The following is a 25,484-nucleotide window of genomic DNA, read 5'->3' on the forward strand; positions in this document are numbered from 1 at the left end:
AGTGCAAGAGCCATCGTCATCACACAAAGATCGTATGCGCACATCGTACTTTAACCGAACGGAAGCAATCCATAATTAATTAAAAACGCAATTTAAACGCTTTTGCAAGATAATTTTTCAAGTTTTAGTATCATTGATACACGCTGCAACCATTTTCAAGCATATTTTATGCGAATTTGCCTTCGAATCGGTTTGACCGTTACCGTTAATTAGTCACAAAACGCTTGTATTTTTTGGTAATTTTCGATTGATTTGATTGATTTAAAGCCGACTCACCGGACAAAAACGTCCTGATTAAAAAAAGGAAAACTGCACCCCCCGCCGATCACAAAAAACTTGTGGTCTCCAACTCGAGTGGGCGCCAAAACCAATCGCCGCTGCTATGGAGACGGCGTCCCTGCCTAATTGGGTTTTGGGGGGGTTTTTGGGGTAAGCGAGCTCTATCTTGGTGCGCTAAAGGTCCAGTCCTGCTCAGAGCACTTGTTGGCAGGCTCCAAACCAACAAAAGCACCCCGATCTTCCTCCCTGACGCAGATTTGAGCTGTTTTCAAAACAGCTCCTAAACTAATTTTCAGCCAAAGATATTTCCGGTTCAAAAGCAACCCCACTCTTAATTTTTCCTCCAATAGAACAACCAAAAAATTCTCTTTCCAACCATACCAATTTTCAGCACACAAGCAGTTGCCAATCGTGATTTATTGCACACCGAAACAGGGTAAATTTAAAGAAAACAAAATTAAAAACTATAGTTAATTTTAGCAAAAATTTTACAAAACATGAACTGATACAATGAAATCTATGTCAATCCACAGAATAAAGAACAATAAAGAAAAAAATCACCACCAAAATTGCCAAAAGAGGATTTGAAAAATGACACATTTTGACGAAGCTGTTTTAGTGTGCTCATGCAGCAAATCACTTAATTGCAATAGGATACACTTGAAATTAGAAATAAACAATTGTGTTCAGTCACCCAAGACCCTTTCCTGGTTGAAATGCCAGCCTTGCAGCCCGCAGCACACACAAATTGCAATACAGATGGCAAAAAGCCTAATCGAAAGCAAAAATGATTTCAATTGAGGTGCAAAGTGTTTTATTTGAATGAAAAATAGCCCTGGGGGCATTGAAAAATGGTACTGATTGAACGGGGATTCACTTCAGCTTGGGCACAGGTCATTTTAAAATCACAATTCAACAAAAACAACAAATGGCAATGCTTTGCAGCAAATGCTGTTGGTCAGCACATGTGCTGCTGCTTGCTGTAGTGTGGTGCTTTTAGGGACCCAAGAGCACCAGGAGAGGCCAATGTCAGCTGAGGAGCCAACCTTGAACATGCCAAGTGCTGTCTGCCAGTCCAGAATCCAGAAGGCCCAGAGTGAGGGAGAAAAACCTGCCTTGCAAGCATGTGACTTCAATTCGCCCTAATCGGCACCATAGATACGGACCTTTGCAGCGAGGTGTTTTACCACAACAGGCAGAAAAAGAGAGCCCAGACTGGTCACAGTTCCTGGACACAATAGGGTTGCATGTCACCAACTTGCTCGCTGCCCTGCTTTCCACTTTGCTCCAGTGCTTTCGCTCGTATACTGCATACTGACCTTCGGCAAGTAACCTGGCACAACAGAAAGGTTCACATTTAAATTCTGCACAGTTCAGTCAACTTTTAGTGGCTCACACTGAATGAAAACCAAGCACACTATTTATTTCTGCCATATGAACTGTTTCCAACTCTTTTATAAGCAACCTTTCGCTATGTGATGGCTCGAAAATGAAAAGGATTTATGGTAATTTTTTTACATGCCTTTCTTACATGTCTCGGGTGGAAAACAATGATGTGGGACCCACAACAAGTGACACAGAAAACCAGCAAAGTGCGGGGAGGTTGAGCCTTAAATTGTGGTAACCAAAGCAGGTTTACTCAACTGCCAGACTGATCTGTCTTTTGTAAAACCTCCGCACAACAGCCCTGACAAAATGCTAACGGACATAGGCAAGCACGGCGAAAGCCTGTGTTGACAAATTTCAAAGTGTCTGCTGCCCAAAAGGTTACTTGTATACGGGCTAAACACAAGTGTCAGTGACCTGATACAAGGCCCAGGGCCTTGGAAGCTCCGGTCACACAGGTGTCAGCAAAAATCTATTTGCTGCAATGGCTTCAGAAAGGGCAGTTTTAAAATCACACAAATCTCGAAAAATAAAACCATTGGGAATGCTTAGAGCTGGGGTGTACAACTTTATATGTCTGTGGCATATAGATCCTCACAGCAGGACCCTTGTTTTCATTCTCAAGAGCTTCTACAGGCCAAGAACAACAAAACAAATCGGTGCGGGAACTGAACCAGCCTTGTAATCATTTTGCTCGCCTTAAAAAGGGCAATTTAACAAGTTTTGACACTTACCGGGTACCGACATGTTTGTAAACATTTTTTCCAGGCAAGAACCACCAGTTGTAGCCAGAAACCTGCGCTGCTGGGGCTTTGAGAGCATGATTTTGTCCAGCTGCAAGTCAATAAATCCACTTTCATCAACAGTTATAGCAAATTTACTGTGTTTGAAGCCTCGCAAGGCCTTGTCTAAGTGTAATTGGGTGTCCTGCAATGCAAACAAATCATTTTTAAGGCCTAACAGCAAGCCAAGAGCTGCAAAAAGTCTTTTAATGCATAAAAACGACGGCCCCCACTAGCGTTTTAAAAAATTCATTTAAAAACCGTCAGTTGGCGCGGTCATAGTGCAAGAGCCATCGTCATCACACAAAGATCGTATGCGCACATCGTACTTTAACCGAACGGAAGCAATCCATAATTAATTAAAAACGCAATTTAAACGCTTTTGCAAGATAATTTTTCAAGTTTTAGTATCATTGATACACGCTGCAACCATTTTCAAGCATATTTTATGCGAATTTGCCTTCGAATCGGTTTGACCGTTACCGTTAATTAGTCACAAAACGCTTGTATTTTTTGGTAATTTTCGATTGATTTGATTGATTTAAAGCCGACTCACCGGACAAAAACGTCCTGATTAAAAAAAGGAAAACTGCACCCCCCGCCGATCACAAAAAACTTGTGGTCTCCAACTCGAGTGGGCGCCAAAACCAATCGCCGCTGCTATGGAGACGGCGTCCCTGCCTAATTGGGTTTTGGGGGGGGGGGTTTGGGGTAAGCGAGCTCTATCTTGGTGCGCTAAAGGTCCAGTCCTGCTCAGAGCACTTGTTGGCAGGCTCCAAACCAACAAAAGCACCCCGATCTTCCTCCCTGACGCAGATTTGAGCTGTTTTCAAAACAGCTCCTAAACTAATTTTCAGCCAAAGATATTTCCGGTTCAAAAGCACCCCCACTCTTAATTTTTCCTCCAATAGAACAACCAAAAAATTCTCTTTCCAACCATACCAATTTTCAGCACACAAGCAGTTGCCAATCGTGATTTATTGCACACCGAAACAGGGTAAATTTAAGGAAAACAAAATTAAAAACTATAGTTAATTTTAGCAAAAATTTTACAAAACATGAACTGATACAATGAAATCTATGTCAATCCACAGAATAAAGAACAATAAAGAAAAAAATCACCACCAAAATTGCCAAAAGAGGATTTGAAAAATGACACATTTTGACGAAGCTGTTTTAGTGTGCTCATGCAGCAAATCACTTAATTGCAATAGGATACACTTGAAATTAGAAATAAACAATTGTGTTCAGTCACCCAAGACCCTTTCCTGGTTGAAATGCCAGCCTTGCAGCCCGCAGCACACACAAATTGCAATACAGATGGCAAAAAGCCTAATCGAAAGCAAAAATGATTTCAATTGAGGTGCAAAGTGTTTTATTTGAATGAAAAATAGCCCTGGGGCCATTGAAAGCCGGTACTGATTGAACGGGGATTCACTTCAGCTTGGGCACAGGTCATTTTAAATCACAATTCAACAAAAACAACAAATGGCAATGCTTTGCAGCAAATGCTGTCGGTCAGCACATGTGCTGCTGCTTGCTGTAGTGTGGTGCTTTTAGGGACCCAAGAGCACCAGGAGAGGCCAATGTCAGCTGAGGAGCCAACCTTGAACATGCCAAGTGCTGTCTGCCAGTCCAGAATCCAGAAGGCCCAGAGTGAGGGAGAAAAACCTGCCTTGCAAGCATGTGACTTCAATTCGCCCTAATCGGCACCATAGATACGGACCTTTGCAGCGAGGTGTTTTACCACAACAGGCAGAAAAAGAGAGCCCAGACTGGTCACAGTTCCTGGACACAATAGGGTTGCATGTCACCAACTTGCTCGCTGCCCTGCTTTCCACTTTGCTCCAGTGCTTTCGCTCGTATACTGCATACTGACCTTCGGCAAGTAACCTGGCACAACAGAAAGGTTCACATTTAAATTCTGCACAGTTCAGTCAACTTTTAGTGGCTCACACTGAATGAAAACCAAGCACACTATTTATTTCTGCCATATGAACTGTTTCCAACTCTTTTATAAGCAACCTTTCGCTATGTGGTGGCTCGAAAATGAAAAGGATTTATGGTAATTTTTTTACATGCCTTTCTTACATGTCTCGGGTGGAAAACAATGATGTGGGACCCACAACAAGTGACACAGAAAACCAGCAAAGTGCGGGGAGGTTGAGCCTTAAATTGTGGTAACCAAAGCAGGTTTACTCAACTGCCAGACTGATCTGTCTTTTGTAAAACCTCCGCACAACAGCCCTGACAAAATGCTAACGGACATAGGCAAGCACGGCGAAAGCCTGTGTTGACAAATTTCAAAGTGTCTGCTGCCCAAAAGGTTACTTGTATACGGGCTAAACACAAGTGTCAGTGACCTGATACAAGGCCCAGGGCCTTGGAAGCTCCGGTCACACAGGTGTCAGCAAAAATCTATTTGCTGCAATGGCTTCAGAAAGGGCAGTTTTAAAATCACACAAATCTCGAAAAATAAAACCATTGGGAATGCTTAGAGCTGGGGTGTACAACTTTATATGTCTGTGGCATATAGATCCTCACAGCAGGACCCTTGTTTTCATTCTCAAGAGCTTCTACAGGCCAAGAACAACAAAACAAATCGGTGCGGGAACTGAACCAGCCTTGTAATCATTTTGCTCGCCTTAAAAAGGGCAATTTAACAAGTTTTGACACTTACCGGGTACCGACATGTTTGTAAATTTTTTCCAGGCAAGAACCACCAGTTGTAGCCAGAAACCTGCGCTGCTGGGGCTTTGAGAGCATGATTTTGTCCAGCTGCAAGTCAATAAATCCACTTTCATCAACAGTTATAGCAAATTTACTGTGTTTGAAGCCTCGCAAGGCCTTGTCTAAGTGTAATTGGGTGTCCTGCAATGCAAACAAATCATTTTTAAGGCCTAACAGCAAGCCAAGAGCTGCAAAAAGTCTTTTAATGCATAAAAACGACGGCCCCCACTAGCGTTTTAAAAAATTCATTTAAAAACCGTCAGTTGGCGCGGTCATAGTGCAAGAGCCATCGTCATCACACAAAGATCGTATGCGCACATCGTACTTTAACCGAACGGAAGCAATCCATAATTAATTAAAAACGCAATTTAAACGCTTTTGCAAGATAATTTTTCAAGTTTTAGTATCATTGATACACGCTGCAACCATTTTCAAGCATATTTTATGCGAATTTGCCTTCGAATCGGTTTGACCGTTACCGTTAATTAGTCACAAAACGCTTGTATTTTTTGGTAATTTTCGATTGATTTGATTGATTTAAAGCCGACTCACCGGACAAAAACGTCCTGATTAAAAAAAGGAAAACTGCACCCCCCGCCGATCACAAAAAACTTGTGGTCTCCAACTCGAGTGGGCGCCAAAACCAATCGCCGCTGCTATGGAGACGGCGTCCCTGCCTAATTGGGTTTTGGGGGGGTTTTGGGGGTAAGCGAGCTCTATCTTGGTGCGCTAAAGGTCCAGTCCTGCTTAGAGCACTTGTTGGCAGGCTCCAAACCAACAAAAGCACCCCGATCTTCCTCCCTGACGCAGATTTGAGCTGTTTTCAAAACAGCTCCTAAACTAATTTTCAGCCAAAGATATTTCCGGTTCAAAAGCACCCCCACTCTTAATTTTTCCTCCAATAGAACAACCAAAAAATTCTCTTTCCAACCATACCAATTTTCAGCACACAAGCAGTTGCCAATCGTGATTTATTGCACACCGAAACAGGGTAAATTTAAAGAAAACAAAATTAAAAACTATAGTTAATTTTAGCAAAAATTTTACAAAACATGAACTGATACAATGAAATCTATGTCAATCCACAGAATAAAGAACAATAAAGAAAAAAATCACCACCAAAATTGCCAAAAGAGGATTTGAAAAATGACACATTTTGACGAAGCTGTTTTAGTGTGCTCATGCAGCAAATCACTTAATTGCAATAGGATACACTTGAAATTAGAAATAAACAATTGTGTTCAGTCACCCAAGACCCTTTCCTGGTTGAAATGCCAGCCTTGCAGCCCGCAGCACACACAAATTGCAATACAGATGGCAAAAAGCCTAATCGAAAGCAAAAATGATTTCAATTGAGGTGCAAAGTGTTTTATTTGAATGAAAAATAGCCCTGGGGCCATTGAAAGCCGGTACTGATTGAACGGGGATTCACTTCAGCTTGGGCACAGGTCATTTTAAATCACAATTCAACAAAAACAACAAATGGCAATGCTTTGCAGCAAATGCTGTCGGTCAGCACATGTGCTGCTGCTTGCTGTAGTGTGGTGCTTTTAGGGACCCAAGAGCACCAGGAGAGGCCAATGTCAGCTGAGGAGCCAACCTTGAACATGCCAAGTGCTGTCTGCCAGTCCAGAATCCAGAAGGCCCAGAGTGAGGGAGAAAAACCTGCCTTGCAAGCATGTGACTTCAATTCGCCCTAATCGGCACCATAGATACGGACCTTTGCAGCGAGGTGTTTTACCACAACAGGCAGAAAAAGAGAGCCCAGACTGGTCACAGTTCCTGGACACAATAGGGTTGCATGTCACCAACTTGCTCGCTGCCCTGCTTTCCACTTTGCTCCAGTGCTTTCGCTCGTATACTGCATACTGACCTTCGGCAAGTAACCTGGCACAACAGAAAGGTTCACATTTAAATTCTGCACAGTTCAGTCAACTTTTAGTGGCTCACACTGAATGAAAACCAAGCACACTATTTATTTCTGCCATATGAACTGTTTCCAACTCTTTTATAAGCAACCTTTCGCTATGTGGTGGCTCGAAAATGAAAAGGATTTATGGTAATTTTTTTACATGCCTTTCTTACATGTCTCGGGTGGAAAACAATGATGTGGGACCCACAACAAGTGACACAGAAAACCAGCAAAGTGCGGGGAGGTTGAGCCTTAAATTGTGGTAACCAAAGCAGGTTTACTCAACTGCCAGACTGATCTGTCTTTTGTAAAACCTCCGCACAACAGCCCTGACAAAATGCTAACGGACATAGGCAAGCACGGCGAAAGCCTGTGTTGACAAATTTCAAAGTGTCTGCTGCCCAAAAGGTTACTTGTATACGGGCTAAACACAAGTGTCAGTGACCTGATACAAGGCCCAGGGCCTTGGAAGCTCCGGTCACACAGGTGTCAGCAAAAATCTATTTGCTGCAATGGCTTCAGAAAGGGCAGTTTTAAAATCACACAAATCTCGAAAAATAAAACCATTGGGAATGCTTAGAGCTGGGGTGTACAACTTTATATGTCTGTGGCATATAGATCCTCACAGCAGGACCCTTGTTTTCATTCTCAAGAGCTTCTACAGGCCAAGAACAACAAAACAAATCGGTGCGGGAACTGAACCAGCCTTGTAATCATTTTGCTCGCCTTAAAAAGGGCAATTTAACAAGTTTTGACACTTACCGGGTACCGACATGTTTGTAAACATTTTTTCCAGGCAAGAACCACCAGTTGTAGCCAGAAACCTGCGCTGCTGGGGCTTTGAGAGCATGATTTTGTCCAGCTGCAAGTCAATAAATCCACTTTCATCAACAGTTATAGCAAATTTACTGTGTTTGAAGCCTCGCAAGGCCTTGTCTAAGTGTAATTGGGTGTCCTGCAATGCAAACAAATCATTTTTAAGGCCTAACAGCAAGCCAAGAGCTGCAAAAAGTCTTTTAATGCATAAAAACGACGGCCCCCACTAGCGTTTTAAAAAATTCATTTAAAAACCGTCAGTTGGCGCGGTCATAGTGCAAGAGCCATCGTCATCACACAAAGATCGTATGCGCACATCGTACTTTAACCGAACGGAAGCAATCCATAATTAATTAAAAACGCAATTTAAACGCTTTTGCAAGATAATTTTTCAAGTTTTAGTATCATTGATGCACGCTGCAACCATTTTCAAGCATATTTTATGCGAATTTGCCTTCGAATCGGTTTGACCGTTACCGTTAATTAGTCACAAAACGCTTGTATTTTTTGGTAATTTTCGATTGATTTGATTGATTTAAAGCCGACTCACCGGACAAAAACGTCCTGATTAAAAAAAGGAAAACTGCACCCCCCGCCGATCACAAAAAACTTGTGGTCTCCAACTCGAGTGGGCGCCAAAACCAATCGCCGCTGCTATGGAGACGGCGTCCCTGCCTAATTGGGTTTTGGGGGGGGGTTTGGGGTAAGCGAGCTCTATCTTGGTGCGCTAAAGGTCCAGTCCTGCTCAGAGCACTTGTTGGCAGGCTCCAAACCAACAAAAGCACCCCGATCTTCCTCCCTGACGCAGATTTGAGCTGTTTTCAAAACAGCTCCTAAACTAATTTTCAGCCAAAGATATTTCCGGTTCAAAAGCACCCCCACTCTTAATTTTTCCTCCAATAGAACAACCAAAAAATTCTCTTTCCAACCATACCAATTTTCAGCACACAAGCAGTTGCCAATCGTGATTTATTGCACACCGAAACAGGGTAAATTTAAAGAAAACAAAATTAAAAACTATAGTTAATTTTAGCAAACATTTTACAAAACATGAACTGATACAATGAAATCTATGTCAATCCACAGAATAAAGAACAATAAAGAAAAAAATCACCACCAAAATTGCCAAAAGAGGATTTGAAAAATGACACATTTTGACGAAGCTGTTTTAGTGTGCTCATGCAGCAAATCACTTAATTGCAATAGGATACACTTGAAATTAGAAATAAACAATTGTGTTCAGTCACCCAAGACCCTTTCCTGGTTGAAATGCCAGCCTTGCAGCCCGCAGCACACACAAATTGCAATACAGATGGCAAAAAGCCTAATCGAAAGCAAAAATGATTTCAATTGAGGTGCAAAGTGTTTTATTTGAATGAAAAATAGCCCTGGGGCCATTGAAAGCCGGTACTGATTGAACGGGGATTCACTTCAGCTTGGGCACAGGTCATTTTAAATCACAATTCAACAAAAACAACAAATGGCAATGCTTTGCAGCAAATGCTGTCGGTCAGCACATGTGCTGCTGCTTGCTGTAGTGTGGTGCTTTTAGGGACCCAAGAGCACCAGGAGAGGCCAATGTCAGCTGAGGAGCCAACCTTGAACATGCCAAGTGCTGTCTGCCAGTCCAGAATCCAGAAGGCCCAGAGTGAGGGAGAAAAACCTGCCTTGCAAGCATGTGACTTCAATTCGCCCTAATCGGCACCATAGATACGGACCTTTGCAGCGAGGTGTTTTACCACAACAGGCAGAAAAAGAGAGCCCAGACTGGTCACAGTTCCTGGACACAATAGGGTTGCATGTCACCAACTTGCTCGCTGCCCTGCTTTCCACTTTGCTCCAGTGCTTTCGCTCGTATACTGCATACTGACCTTCGGCAAGTAACCTGGCACAACAGAAAGGTTCACATTTAAATTCTGCACAGTTCAGTCAACTTTTAGTGGCTCACACTGAATGAAAACCAAGCACACTATTTATTTCTGCCATATGAACTGTTTCCAACTCTTTTATAAGCAACCTTTCGCTATGTGGTGGCTCGAAAATAAAAAGGATTTATGGTAATTTTTTTACATGCCTTTCTTACATGTCTCGGGTGGAAAACAATGATGTGGGACCCACAACAAGTGACACAGAAAACCAGCAAAGTGCGGGGAGGTTGAGCCTTAAATTGTGGTAACCAAAGCAGGTTTACTCAACTGCCAGACTGATCTGTCTTTTGTAAAACCTCCGCACAACAGCCCTGACAAAATGCTAACGGACATAGGCAAGCACGGCGAAAGCCTGTGTTGACAAATTTCAAAGTGTCTGCTGCCCAAAAGGTTACTTGTATACGGGCTAAACACAAGTGTCAGTGACCTGATACAAGGCCCAGGGCCTTGGAAGCTCCGGTCACACAGGTGTCAGCAAAAATCTATTTGCTGCAATGGCTTCAGAAAGGGCAGTTTTAAAATCACACAAATCTCGAAAAATAAAACCATTGGGAATGCTTAGAGCTGGGGTGTACAACTTTATATGTCTGTGGCATATAGATCCTCACAGCAGGACCCTTGTTTTCATTCTCAAGAGCTTCTACAGGCCAAGAACAACAAAACAAATCGGTGCGGGAACTGAACCAGCCTTGTAATCATTTTGCTCGCCTTAAAAAGGGCAATTTAACAAGTTTTGACACTTACCGGGTACCGACATGTTTGTAAATTTTTTCCAGGCAAGAACCACCAGTTGTAGCCAGAAACCTGCGCTGCTGGGGCTTTGAGAGCATGATTTTGTCCAGCTGCAAGTCAATAAATCCACTTTCATCAACAGTTATAGCAAATTTACTGTGTTTGAAGCCTCGCAAGGCCTTGTCTAAGTGTAATTGGGTGTCCTGCAATGCAAACAAATCATTTTTAAGGCCTAACAGCAAGCCAAGAGCTGCAAAAAGTCTTTTAATGCATAAAAACGACGGCCCCCACTAGCGTTTTAAAAAATTCATTTAAAAACCGTCAGTTGGCGCGGTCATAGTGCAAGAGCCATCGTCATCACACAAAGATCGTATGCGCACATCGTACTTTAACCGAACGGAAGCAATCCATAATTAATTAAAAACGCAATTTAAACGCTTTTGCAAGATAATTTTTCAAGTTTTAGTATCATTGATACACGCTGCAACCATTTTCAAGCATATTTTATGCGAATTTGCCTTCGAATCGGTTTGACCGTTACCGTTAATTAGTCACAAAACGCTTGTATTTTTTGGTAATTTTCGATTGATTTGATTGATTTAAAGCCGACTCACCGGACAAAAACGTCCTGATTAAAAAAAGGAAAACTGCACCCCCCGCCGATCACAAAAAACTTGTGGTCTCCAACTCGAGTGGGCGCCAAAACCAATCGCCGCTGCTATGGAGACGGCGTCCCTGCCTAATTGGGTTTTGGGGGGGTTTTGGGGGTAAGCGAGCTCTATCTTGGTGCGCTAAAGGTCCAGTCCTGCTTAGAGCACTTGTTGGCAGGCTCCAAACCAACAAAAGCACCCCGATCTTCCTCCCTGACGCAGATTTGAGCTGTTTTCAAAACAGCTCCTAAACTAATTTTCAGCCAAAGATATTTCCGGTTCAAAAGCACCCCCACTCTTAATTTTTCCTCCAATAGAACAACCAAAAAATTCTCTTTCCAACCATACCAATTTTCAGCACACAAGCAGTTGCCAATCGTGATTTATTGCACACCGAAACAGGGTAAATTTAAAGAAAACAAAATTAAAAACTATAGTTAATTTTAGCAAAAATTTTACAAAACATGAACTGATACAATGAAATCTATGTCAATCCACAGAATAAAGAACAATAAAGAAAAAAATCACCACCAAAATTGCCAAAAGAGGATTTGAAAAATGACACATTTTGACGAAGCTGTTTTAGTGTGCTCATGCAGCAAATCACTTAATTGCAATAGGATACACTTGAAATTAGAAATAAACAATTGTGTTCAGTCACCCAAGACCCTTTCCTGGTTGAAATGCCAGCCTTGCAGCCCGCAGCACACACAAATTGCAATACAGATGGCAAAAAGCCTAATCGAAAGCAAAAATGATTTCAATTGAGGTGCAAAGTGTTTTATTTGAATGAAAAATAGCCCTGGGGCCATTGAAAGCCGGTACTGATTGAACGGGGATTCACTTCAGCTTGGGCACAGGTCATTTTAAATCACAATTCAACAAAAACAACAAATGGCAATGCTTTGCAGCAAATGCTGTCGGTCAGCACATGTGCTGCTGCTTGCTGTAGTGTGGTGCTTTTAGGGACCCAAGAGCACCAGGAGAGGCCAATGTCAGCTGAGGAGCCAACCTTGAACATGCCAAGTGCTGTCTGCCAGTCCAGAATCCAGAAGGCCCAGAGTGAGGGAGAAAAACCTGCCTTGCAAGCATGTGACTTCAATTCGCCCTAATCGGCACCATAGATACGGACCTTTGCAGCGAGGTGTTTTACCACAACAGGCAGAAAAAGAGAGCCCAGACTGGTCACAGTTCCTGGACACAATAGGGTTGCATGTCACCAACTTGCTCGCTGCCCTGCTTTCCACTTTGCTCCAGTGCTTTCGCTCGTATACTGCATACTGACCTTCGGCAAGTAACCTGGCACAACAGAAAGGTTCACATTTAAATTCTGCACAGTTCAGTCAACTTTTAGTGGCTCACACTGAATGAAAACCAAGCACACTATTTATTTCTGCCATATGAACTGTTTCCAACTCTTTTATAAGCAACCTTTCGCTATGTGGTGGCTCGAAAATGAAAAGGATTTATGGTAATTTTTTTACATGCCTTTCTTACATGTCTCGGGTGGAAAACAATGATGTGGGACCCACAACAAGTGACACAGAAAACCAGCAAAGTGCGGGGAGGTTGAGCCTTAAATTGTGGTAACCAAAGCAGGTTTACTCAACTGCCAGACTGATCTGTCTTTTGTAAAACCTCCGCACAACAGCCCTGACAAAATGCTAACGGACATAGGCAAGCACGGCGAAAGCCTGTGTTGACAAATTTCAAAGTGTCTGCTGCCCAAAAGGTTACTTGTATACGGGCTAAACACAAGTGTCAGTGACCTGATACAAGGCCCAGGGCCTTGGAAGCTCCGGTCACACAGGTGTCAGCAAAAATCTATTTGCTGCAATGGCTTCAGAAAGGGCAGTTTTAAAATCACACAAATCTCGAAAAATAAAACCATTGGGAATGCTTAGAGCTGGGGTGTACAACTTTATATGTCTGTGGCATATAGATCCTCACAGCAGGACCCTTGTTTTCATTCTCAAGAGCTTCTACAGGCCAAGAACAACAAAACAAATCGGTGCGGGAACTGAACCAGCCTTGTAATCATTTTGCTCGCCTTAAAAAGGGCAATTTAACAAGTTTTGACACTTACCGGGTACCGACATGTTTGTAAACATTTTTTCCAGGCAAGAACCACCAGTTGTAGCCAGAAACCTGCGCTGCTGGGGCTTTGAGAGCATGATTTTGTCCAGCTGCAAGTCAATAAATCCACTTTCATCAACAGTTATAGCAAATTTACTGTGTTTGAAGCCTCGCAAGGCCTTGTCTAAGTGTAATTGGGTGTCCTGCAATGCAAACAAATCATTTTTAAGGCCTAACAGCAAGCCAAGAGCTGCAAAAAGTCTTTTAATGCATAAAAACGACGGCCCCCACTAGCGTTTTAAAAAATTCATTTAAAAACCGTCAGTTGGCGCGGTCATAGTGCAAGAGCCATCGTCATCACACAAAGATCGTATGCGCACATCGTACTTTAACCGAACGGAAGCAATCCATAATTAATTAAAAACGCAATTTAAACGCTTTTGCAAGATAATTTTTCAAGTTTTAGTATCATTGATGCACGCTGCAACCATTTTCAAGCATATTTTATGCGAATTTGCCTTCGAATCGGTTTGACCGTTACCGTTAATTAGTCACAAAACGCTTGTATTTTTTGGTAATTTTCGATTGATTTGATTGATTTAAAGCCGACTCACCGGACAAAAACGTCCTGATTAAAAAAAGGAAAACTGCACCCCCCGCCGATCACAAAAAACTTGTGGTCTCCAACTCGAGTGGGCGCCAAAACCAATCGCCGCTGCTATGGAGACGGCGTCCCTGCCTAATTGGGTTTTGGGGGGGGGTTTGGGGTAAGCGAGCTCTATCTTGGTGCGCTAAAGGTCCAGTCCTGCTCAGAGCACTTGTTGGCAGGCTCCAAACCAACAAAAGCACCCCGATCTTCCTCCCTGACGCAGATTTGAGCTGTTTTCAAAACAGCTCCTAAACTAATTTTCAGCCAAAGATATTTCCGGTTCAAAAGCACCCCCACTCTTAATTTTTCCTCCAATAGAACAACCAAAAAATTCTCTTTCCAACCATACCAATTTTCAGCACACAAGCAGTTGCCAATCGTGATTTATTGCACACCGAAACAGGGTAAATTTAAAGAAAACAAAATTAAAAACTATAGTTAATTTTAGCAAACATTTTACAAAACATGAACTGATACAATGAAATCTATGTCAATCCACAGAATAAAGAACAATAAAGAAAAAAATCACCACCAAAATTGCCAAAAGAGGATTTGAAAAATGACACATTTTGACGAAGCTGTTTTAGTGTGCTCATGCAGCAAATCACTTAATTGCAATAGGATACACTTGAAATTAGAAATAAACAATTGTGTTCAGTCACCCAAGACCCTTTCCTGGTTGAAATGCCAGCCTTGCAGCCCGCAGCACACACAAATTGCAATACAGATGGCAAAAAGCCTAATCGAAAGCAAAAATGATTTCAATTGAGGTGCAAAGTGTTTTATTTGAATGAAAAATAGCCCTGGGGCCATTGAAAGCCGGTACTGATTGAACGGGGATTCACTTCAGCTTGGGCACAGGTCATTTTAAATCACAATTCAACAAAAACAACAAATGGCAATGCTTTGCAGCAAATGCTGTCGGTCAGCACATGTGCTGCTGCTTGCTGTAGTGTGGTGCTTTTAGGGACCCAAGAGCACCAGGAGAGGCCAATGTCAGCTGAGGAGCCAACCTTGAACATGCCAAGTGCTGTCTGCCAGTCCAGAATCCAGAAGGCCCAGAGTGAGGGAGAAAAACCTGCCTTGCAAGCATGTGACTTCAATTCGCCCTAATCGGCACCATAGATACGGACCTTTGCAGCGAGGTGTTTTACCACAACAGGCAGAAAAAGAGAGCCCAGACTGGTCACAGTTCCTGGACACAATAGGGTTGCATGTCACCAACTTGCTCGCTGCCCTGCTTTCCACTTTGCTCCAGTGCTTTCGCTCGTATACTGCATACTGACCTTCGGCAAGTAACCTGGCACAACAGAAAGGTTCACATTTAAATTCTGCACAGTTCAGTCAACTTTTAGTGGCTCACACTGAATGAAAACCAAGCACACTATTTATTTCTGCCATATGAACTGTTTCCAACTCTTTTATAAGCAACCTTTCGCTATGTGGTGGCTCGAAAATGAAAAGGATTTATGGCAATTTTTTTACATGCCTTTCTTACATGTCTCGGGTGGAAAACAATGATGTGGGACCCACAACAAGTGACACAGAAAACCAGCAAAGTGCGGGGAGGTTGAGCCTTAAATTGTGGTAACCAAAGCAGGTTTACTCAACTGCCAGACTGATCTGTCTTTTGTAAAACCTCCGCACAACAGCCCTGACAAAATGCTAACGGACATAGGCAAGCACGGCGAAAGCCTGTGTTGACAAATTTCAAAGTGTCTGCTGCCCAAAAGGTTACTTGTATACGGGCTAAACACAAGTGTCAGTGACCTGATACAAGGCCCAGGGCCTTGGAAGCTCCGGTCACACAGGTGTCAGCAAAAATCTATTTGCTGCAATGGCTTCAGAAAGGGCAGTTTTAAAATCACACAAATCTCGAAAAATAAAACCATTGGGAATGCTTAGAGCTGGGGTGTACAACTTTATATGTCTGTGGCATATAGATCCTCACAGCAGGACCCTTGTTTTCATTCTCAAGAGCTTCTACAGGCCAAGAACAACAAAACAAATCGGTGCGGGAACTGAACCAGCCTTGTAATCATTTTGCTCGCCTTAAAAAGGGCAATTTAACAAGTTTTGACACTTACCGGGTACCGACATGTTTGTAAACATTTTTTCCAGGCAAGAACCACCAGTTGTAGCCAGAAACCTGCGCTGCTGGGGCTTTGAGAGCATGATTTTGTCCAGCTGCAAGTCAATAAATCCACTTTCATCAACAGTTATAGCAAATTTACTGTGTTTGAAGCCTCGCAAGGCCTTGTCTAAGTGTAATTGGGTGTCCTGCAATGCAAACAAATCATTTTTAAGGCCTAACAGCAAGCCAAGAGCTGCAAAAAGTCTTTTAATGCATAAAAACGACGGCCCCCACTAGCGTTTTAAAAAATTCATTTAAAAACCGTCAGTTGGCGCGGTCATAGTGCAAGAGCCATCGTCATCACACAAAGATCGTATGCGCACATCGTACTTTAACCGAACGGAAGCAATCCATAATTAATTAAAAACGCAATTTAAACGCTTTTGCAAGATAATTTTTCAAGTTTTAGTATCATTGATGCACGCTGCAACCATTTTCAAGCATATTTTATGCGAATTTGCCTTCGAATCGGTTTGACCGTTACCGTTAATTAGTCACAAAACGCTTGTATTTTTTGGTAATTTTCGATTGATTTGATTGATTTAAAGCCGACTCACCGGACAAAAACGTCCTGATTAAAAAAAGGAAAACTGCACCCCCCGCCGATCACAAAAAACTTGTGGTCTCCAACTCGAGTGGGCGCCAAAACCAATCGCCGCTGCTATGGAGACGGCGTCCCTGCCTAATTGGGTTTTGGGGGGGGGTTTGGGGTAAGCGAGCTCTATCTTGGTGCGCTAAAGGTCCAGTCCTGCTCAGAGCACTTGTTGGCAGGCTCCAAACCAACAAAAGCACCCCGATCTTCCTCCCTGACGCAGATTTGAGCTGTTTTCAAAACAGCTCCTAAACTAATTTTCAGCCAAAGATATTTCCGGTTCAAAAGCAACCCCACTCTTAATTTTTCCTCCAATAGAACAACCAAAAAATTCTCTTTCCAACCATACCAATTTTCAGCACACAAGCAGTTGCCAATCGTGATTTATTGCACACCGAAACAGGGTAAATTTAAAGAAAACAAAATTAAAAACTATAGTTAATTTTAGCAAACATTTTACAAAACATGAACTGATACAATGAAATCTATGTCAATCCACAGAATAAAGAACAATAAAGAAAAAAATCACCACCAAAATTGCCAAAAGAGGATTTGAAAAATGACACATTTTGACGAAGCTGTTTTAGTGTGCTCATGCAGCAAATCACTTAATTGCAATAGGATACACTTGAAATTAGAAATAAACAATTGTGTTCAGTCACCCAAGACCCTTTCCTGGTTGAAATGCCAGCCTTGCAGCCCGCAGCACACACAAATTGCAATACAGATGGCAAAAAGCCTAATCGAAAGCAAAAATGATTTCAATTGAGGTGCAAAGTGTTTTATTTGAATGAAAAATAGCCCTGGGGCCATTGAAAGCCGGTACTGATTGAACGGGGATTCACTTCAGCTTGGGCACAGGTCATTTTAAATCACAATTCAACAAAAACAACAAATGGCAATGCTTTGCAGCAAATGCTGTCGGTCAGCACATGTGCTGCTGCTTGCTGTAGTGTGGTGCTTTTAGGGACCCAAGAGCACCAGGAGAGGCCAATGTCAGCTGAGGAGCCAACCTTGAACATGCCAAGTGCTGTCTGCCAGTCCAGAATCCAGAAGGCCCAGAGTGAGGGAGAAAAACCTGCCTTGCAAGCATGTGACTTCAATTCGCCCTAATCGGCACCATAGATACGGACCTTTGCAGCGAGGTGTTTTACCACAACAGGCAGAAAAAGAGAGCCCAGACTGGTCACAGTTCCTGGACACAATAGGGTTGCATGTCACCAACTTGCTCGCTGCCCTGCTTTCCACTTTGCTCCAGTGCTTTCGCTCGTATACTGCATACTGACCTTCGGCAAGTAACCTGGCACAACAGAAAGGTTCACATTTAAATTCTGCACAGTTCAGTCAACTTTTAGTGGCTCACACTGAATGAAAACCAAGCACACTATTTATTTCTGCCATATGAACTGTTTCCAACTCTTTTATAAGCAACCTTTCGCTATGTGGTGGCTCGAAAATGAAAAGGATTTATGGCAATTTTTTTACATGCCTTTCTTACATGTCTCGGGTGGAAAACAATGATGTGGGACCCACAACAAGTGACACAGAAAACCAGCAAAGTGCGGGGAGGTTGAGCCTTAAATTGTGGTAACCAAAGCAGGTTTACTCAACTGCCAGACTGATCTGTCTTTTGTAAAACCTCCGCACAACAGCCCTGACAAAATGCTAACGGACATAGGCAAGCACGGCGAAAGCCTGTGTTGACAAATTTCAAAGTGTCTGCTGCCCAAAAGGTTACTTGTATACGGGCTAAACACAAGTGTCAGTGACCTGATACAAGGCCCAGGGCCTTGGAAGCTCCGGTCACACAGGTGTCAGCAAAAATCTATTTGCTGCAATGGCTTCAGAAAGGGCAGTTTTAAAATCACACAAATCTCGAAAAATAAAACCATTGGGAATGCTTAGAGCTGGGGTGTACAACTTTATATGTCTGTGGCATATAGATCCTCACAGCAGGACCCTTGTTTTCATTCTCAAGAGCTTCTACAGGCCAAGAACAACAAAACAAATCGGTGCGGGAACTGAACCAGCCTTGTAATCATTTTGCTCGCCTTAAAAAGGGCAATTTAACAAGTTTTGACACTTACCGGGTACCGACATGTTTGTAAACATTTTTTCCAGGCAAGAACCACCAGTTGTAGCCAGAAACCTGCGCTGCTGGGGCTTTGAGAGCATGATTTTGTCCAGCTGCAAGTCAATAAATCCACTTTCATCAACAGTTATAGCAAATTTACTGTGTTTGAAGCCTCGCAAGGCCTTGTCGAAGTGTAATTGGGTGTCCTGCAATGCAAACAAATCATTTTTAAGGCCTAACAGCAAGCCAAGAGCTGCAAAAAGTCTTTTAATGCATAAAAACGACGGCCCCCACTAGCGTTTTAAAAAATTCATTTAAAAACCGTCAGTTGGCGCGGTCATAGTGCAAGAGCCATCGTCATCACACAAAGATCGTATGCGCACATCGTACTTTAACCGAACGGAAGCAATCCATAATTAATTAAAAACGCAATTTAAACTCTTTTGCAAGATAATTTTTCAAGTTTTAGTATCATTGATACACGCTGCAACCATTTTCAAGCATATTTTATGCGAATTTGCCTTCGAATCGGTTTGACCGTTACCGTTAATTAGTCACAAAACGCTTGTATTTTTTGGTAATTTTCGATTGATTTGATTGATTTAAAGCCGACTCACCGGACAAAAACGTCCTGATTAAAAAAAGGAAAACTGCACCCCCCGCCGATCACAAAAAACTTGTGGTCTCCAACTCGAGTGGGCGCCAAAACCAATCGCCGCTGCTATGGAGACGGCGTCCCTGCCTAATTGGGTTTTGGGGGGGGGGTTTGGGGTAAGCGAGCTCTATCTTGGTGCGCTAAAGGTCCAGTCCTGCTCAGAGCACTTGTTGGCAGGCTCCAAACCAACAAAAGCACCCCGATCTTCCTCCCTGACGCAGATTTGAGCTGTTTTCAAAACAGCTCCTAAACTAATTTTCAGCCAAAGATATTTCCGGTTCAAAAGCAACCCCACTCTTAATTTTTCCTCCAATAGAACAACCAAAAAATTCTCTTTCCAACCATACCAATTTTCAGCACACAAGCAGTTGCCAATCGTGATTTATTGCACACCGAAACAGGGTAAATTTAAAGAAAACAAAATTAAAAACTATAGTTAATTTTAGCAAACATTTTACAAAACATGAACTGATACAATGAAATCTATGTCAATCCACAGAATAAAGAACAATAAAGAAAAAAATCACCACCAAAATTGCCAAAAGAGGATTTGAAAAATGACACATTTTGACGAAGCTGTTTTAGTGTGCTCATGCAGCAAATCACTTAATTGCAATAGGATACACTTGAAATTAGAAATAAACAATTGTGTTCAGTCACCCAATACCCTTTCCTGGTTGAAATGCCAGCCTTGCAGCCCGCAGCACACACAAATTGCAATACAGATGGCAAAAAGCCTAATCGAAAGCAAAAATGATTTCAATTGAGGTGCAAAGTGTTTTATTTGAATGAAAAATAGCCCTGGGGCCATTGAAAGCCGGTACTGATTGAACGGGGATTCACTTCAGCTTGGGCACAGGTCATTTTAAATCACAATTCAACAAAAACAACAAATGGCAATGCTTTGCAGCAAATGCTGTCGGTCAGCACATGTGCTGCTGCTTGCTGTAGTGTGGTGCTTTTAGGGACCCAAGAGCACCAGGAGAGGCCAATGTCAGCTGAGGAGCCAACCTTGAACATGCCAAGTGCTGTCTGCCAGTCCAGAATCCAGAAGGCCCAGAGTGAGGGAGAAAAACCTGCCTTGCAAGCATGTGACTTCAATTCGCCCTAATCGGCACCATAGATACGGACCTTTGCAGCGAGGTGTTTTACCACAACAGGCAGAAAAAGAGAGCCCAGACTGGTCACAGTTCCTGGACACAATAGGGTTGCATGTCACCAACTTGCTCGCTGCCCTGCTTTCCACTTTGCTCCAGTGCTTTCGCTCGTATACTGCATACTGACCTTCGGCAAGTAACCTGGCACAACAGAAAGGTTCACATTTAAATTCTGCACAGTTCAGTCAACTTTTAGTGGCTCACACTGAATGAAAACCAAGCACACTATTTATTTCTGCCATATGAACTGTTTCCAACTCTTTTATAAGCAACCTTTCGCTATGTGGTGGCTCGAAAATGAAAAGGATTTATGGTAATTTTTTTACATGCCTTTCTTACATGTCTCGGGTGGAAAACAATGATGTGGGACCCACAACAAGTGACACAGAAAACCAGCAAAGTGCGGGGAGGTTGAGCCTTAAATTGTGGTAACCAAAGCAGGTTTACTCAACTGCCAGACTGATCTGTCTTTTGTAAAACCTCCGCACAACAGCCCTGACAAAATGCTAACGGACATAGGCAAGCACGGCGAAAGCCTGTGTTGACAAATTTCAAAGTGTCTGCTGCCCAAAAGGTTACTTGTATACGGGCTAAACACAAGTGTCAGTGACCTGATACAAGGCCCAGGGCCTTGGAAGCTCCGGTCACACAGGTGTCAGCAAAAATCTATTTGCTGCAATGGCTTCAGAAAGGGCAGTTTTAAAATCACACAAATCTCGAAAAATAAAACCATTGGGAATGCTTAGAGCTGGGGTGTACAACTTTATATGTCTGTGGCATATAGATCCTCACAGCAGGACCCTTGTTTTCATTCTCAAGAGCTTCTACAGGCCAAGAACAACAAAACAAATCGGTGCGGGAACTGAACCAGCCTTGTAATCATTTTGCTCGCCTTAAAAAGGGCAATTTAACAAGTTTTGACACTTACCGGGTACCGACATGTTTGTAAACATTTTTTCCAGGCAAGAACCACCAGTTGTAGCCAGAAACCTGCGCTGCTGGGGCTTTGAGAGCATGATTTTGTCCAGCTGCAAGTCAATAAATCCACTTTCATCAACAGTTATAGCAAATTTACTGTGTTTGAAGCCTCGCAAGGCCTTGTCGAAGTGTAATTGGGTGTCCTGCAATGCAAACAAATCATTTTTAAGGCCTAACAGCAAGCCAAGAGCTGCAAAAAGTCTTTTAATGCATAAAAACGACGGCCCCCACTAGCGTTTTAAAAAATTCATTTAAAAACCGTCAGTTGGCGCGGTCATAGTGCAAGAGCCATCGTCATCACACAAAGATCGTATGCGCACATCGTACTTTAACCGAACGGAAGCAATCCATAATTAATTAAAAACGCAATTTAAACGCTTTTGCAAGATAATTTTTCAAGTTTTAGTATCATTGATACACGCTGCAACCATTTTCAAGCATATTTTATGCGAATTTGCCTTCGAATCGGTTTGACCGTTACCGTTAATTAGTCACAAAACGCTTGTATTTTTTGGTAATTTTTGATTTATTTGATTGATTTAAAGCCGACTCACCGGACAAAAACGTCCTGATTAAAAAAAGGAAAACTGCACCCCCCGCCGATCACAAAAAACTTGTGGTCTCCAACTCGAGTGGGCGCCAAAACCAATCGCCGCTGCTATGGAGACGGCGTCCCTGCCTAATTGGGTTTTGGGGGGGGTTTTGGGGTAAGCGAGCTCTATCTTGGTGCGCTAAAGGTCCAGTCCTGCTCAGAGCACTTGTTGGCAGGCTCCAAACCAACAAAAGCACCCCGATCTTCCTCCCTGACGCAGATTTGAGCTGTTTTCAAAACAGCTCCTAAACTAATTTTCAGCCAAAGATATTTCCGGTTTAAAAGCACCCCCACTCTTAATTTTTCCTCCAATAGAACAACCAAAAAATTCTCTTTCCAACCATACCAATTTTCAGCACACAAGCAGTTGCCAATCGTGATTTATTGCACACCGAAACAGGGTAAATTTAAAGAAAACAAAATTAAAAACTATAGTTAATTTTAGCAAAAATTTTACAAAACATGAACTGATACAATGAAATCTATGTCAATCCACAGAATAAAGAACAATAAAGAAAAAAATCACCACCAAAATTGCCAAAAGAGGATTTGAAAAATGACACATTTTGACGAAGCTGTTTTAGTGTGCTCATGCAGCAAATCACTTAATTGCAATAGGATACACTTGAAATTAGAAATAAACAATTGTGTTCAGTCACCCAAGACCCTTTCCTGGTTGAAATGCCAGCCTTGCAGCCCGCAGCACACACAAATTGCAATACAGATGGCAAAAAGCCTAATCGAAAGCAAAAATGATTTCAATTGAGGTGCAAAGTGTTTTATTTGAATGAAAAATAGCCCTGGGGGCATTGAAAAATGGTACTGATTGAACGGGGATTCACTTCAGCTTGGGCACAGGTCATTTTAAAATCACAATTCAACAAAAACAACAAATGGCAATGCTTTGCAGCAAATGCTGTTGGTCAGCACATGTGCTGCTGCTTGCTGTAGTGTGGTGCTTTTAGGGACCCAAGAGCACCAGGAGAGGCCAATGTCAGCTGAGGAGCCAACCTTGAACATGCCAAGTGCTGTCTGCCAGTCCAGAATCCAGAAGGCCCAGAGTGAGGGAGAAAAACCTGCCTTGCAAGCATGTGACTTCAATTCGCCCTAATCGGCACCATAGATACGGACCTTTGGAGCGAGGTGTTTTACCACAACAGGCAGAAAAAGAGAGCCCAGACTGGTCACAGTTCCTGGACACAATAGGGTTGCATGTCACCAACTTGCTCGCTGCCCTGCTTTCCACTTTGCTCCAGTGCTTTCGCTCGTATACTGCATACTGACCTTCGGCAAGTAACCTGGCACAACAGAAAGGTTCACATTTAAATTCTGCACAGTTCAGTCAACTTTTAGTGGCTCACACTGAATGAAAACCAAGCACACTATTTATTTCTGCCATATGAACTGTTTCCAACTCTTTTATAAGCAACCTTTCGCTATGTGGTGGCTCGAAAATAAAAAGGATTTATGGTAATTTTTTTACATGCCTTTCTTACATGTCTCGGGTGGAAAACAATGATGTGGGACCCACAACAAGTGACACAGAAAACCAGCAAAGTGCGGGGAGGTTGAGCCTTAAATTGTGGCAACCAAAGCAGGTTTACTCAACTGCCAGACTGCTCTGTCTTTTGTAAAACCTCCGCACAACAGCCCTGACAAAATGCTAACGGACATAGGCAAGCACGGCGAAAGCCTGTGTTGACAAATTTCAAAGTGTCTGCTGCCCAAAAGGTTACTTGTATACGGGCTAAACACAAGTGTCAGTGACCTGATACAAGGCCCAGGGCCTTGGAAGCTCCGGTCACACAGGTGTCAGCAAAAATCTATTTGCTGCAATGGCTTCAGAAAGGGCAGTTTTAAAATCACACAAATCTCGAAAAATAAAACCATTGGGAATGCTTAGAGCTGGGGTGTACAACTTTATATGTCTGTGGCATAGAGATGCTCACAGCAGGACCCTTGTTTTCATTCTCAAGAGCTTCTACAGGCCAAGAACAACAAAACAAATCGGTGCCGGAACTGAACCAGCCTTGTAATCATTTTGCTCGCCTTAAAAAGGGCAATTTAACAAGTTTTGACACTTACCGGGTACCGACATGTTTGTAAACATTTTTTCCAGGCAAGAACCACCAGTTGTAGCCAGAAACCTGCGCTGCTGGGGCTTTGAGAGCATGATTTTGTCCAGCTGCAAGTCAATAAATCCACTTTCATCAACAGTTATAGCAAATTTACTGTGTTTGAAGCCTCGCAAGGCCTTGTCTAAGTGTAATTGGGTGTCCTGCAATGCAAACAAATCATTTTTAAGGCCTAACAGCAAGCCAAGAGCTGCAAAAAGTCTTTTAATGCATAAAAACGACGGCCCCCCACTAGCGTTTTAAAAAATTCATTTAAAAACCGTCAGTTGGCGCGGTCATAGTGCAAGAGCCATCGTCATCACACAAAGATCGTATGCGCACATCGTACTTTAACCGAACGGAAGCAATCCATAATTAATTAAAAACGCAATTTAAACGCTTTTGCAAGATAATTTTTCAAGTTTTAGTATCATTGATGCACGCTGCAACCATTTTCAAGCATATTTTATGCGAATTTGCCTTCGAATCGGTTTGACCGTTACCGTTAATTAGTCACAAAACGCTTGTATTTTTTGGTAATTTTCGATTTATTTGATTGATTTAAAGCCGACTCACCGGACAAAAACGTCCTGATTAAAAAAAGGAAAACTGCACCCCCCGCCGATCACAAAAAACTTGTGGTCTCCAACTGGAGTGGGCGCCAAAACCAATCGCCGCTGCTATGGAGACGGCGTCCCTGCCTAATTGGGTTTTGGGGGGGTTTTTGGGGTAAGCGAGCTCTATCTTGGTGCGCTAAAGGTCCAGTCCTGCTCAGAGCACTTGTTGGCAGGCTCCAAACCAACAAAAGCACCCCGATCTTCCTCCCTGACGCAGATTTGAGCTGTTTTCAAAACAGCTCCTAAACTAATTTTCAGCCAAAGATATTTCCGGTTTAAAAGCACCCCCACTCTTAATTTTTCCTCCAATAGAACAACCAAAAAATTCTCTTTCCAACCATACCAATTTTCAGCACACAAGCAGTTGCCAATCGTGATTTATTGCACACCGAAACAGGGTAAATTTAAAGAAAACAAAATTAAAAACTATAGTTAATTTTAGCAAAAATTTTACAAAACATGAACTGATACAATGAAATCTATGTCAATCCACAGAATAAAGAACAATAAAGAAAAAAATCACCACCAAAATTGCCAAAAGAGGATTTGAAAAATGACACATTTTGACGAAGCTGTTTTAGTGTGCTCATGCAGCAAATCACTTAATTGCAATAGGATACACTTGAAATTA

General features: G+C 42.5%; 1 protein-coding gene across 1 annotated transcript; it reads right to left on the reverse strand.

The window, feature by feature from the left end:
- Window positions 1-18,496: 18,496 nt before the first annotated feature.
- Window positions 18,497-24,368, reverse strand: LOC145207038 (uncharacterized). The gene is made up of 3 exons (XM_080078563.1): window positions 24,208-24,368; window positions 21,481-21,673; window positions 18,497-18,946 (listed from the first exon to the last, which is right to left on the reverse strand). Exons 1-3 carry the CDS (start codon window positions 24,331-24,333, stop codon window positions 18,897-18,899), a joined length of 369 nt encoding a protein of 122 aa, XP_079934689.1. The 5' UTR covers window positions 24,334-24,368; the 3' UTR covers window positions 18,497-18,896.
- Between the last annotated feature and the right edge of the window lie 1,116 nt (window positions 24,369-25,484).

The sequence above is a fragment of the Phallusia mammillata genome, unplaced genomic scaffold (genome assembly GCF_965637545.1).
Source record: "Phallusia mammillata unplaced genomic scaffold, kaPhaMamm4.hap1.1 HAP1_SCAFFOLD_73, whole genome shotgun sequence".
Classification (NCBI taxonomy): Eukaryota; Metazoa; Chordata; class Ascidiacea; order Phlebobranchia; family Ascidiidae; genus Phallusia; species Phallusia mammillata.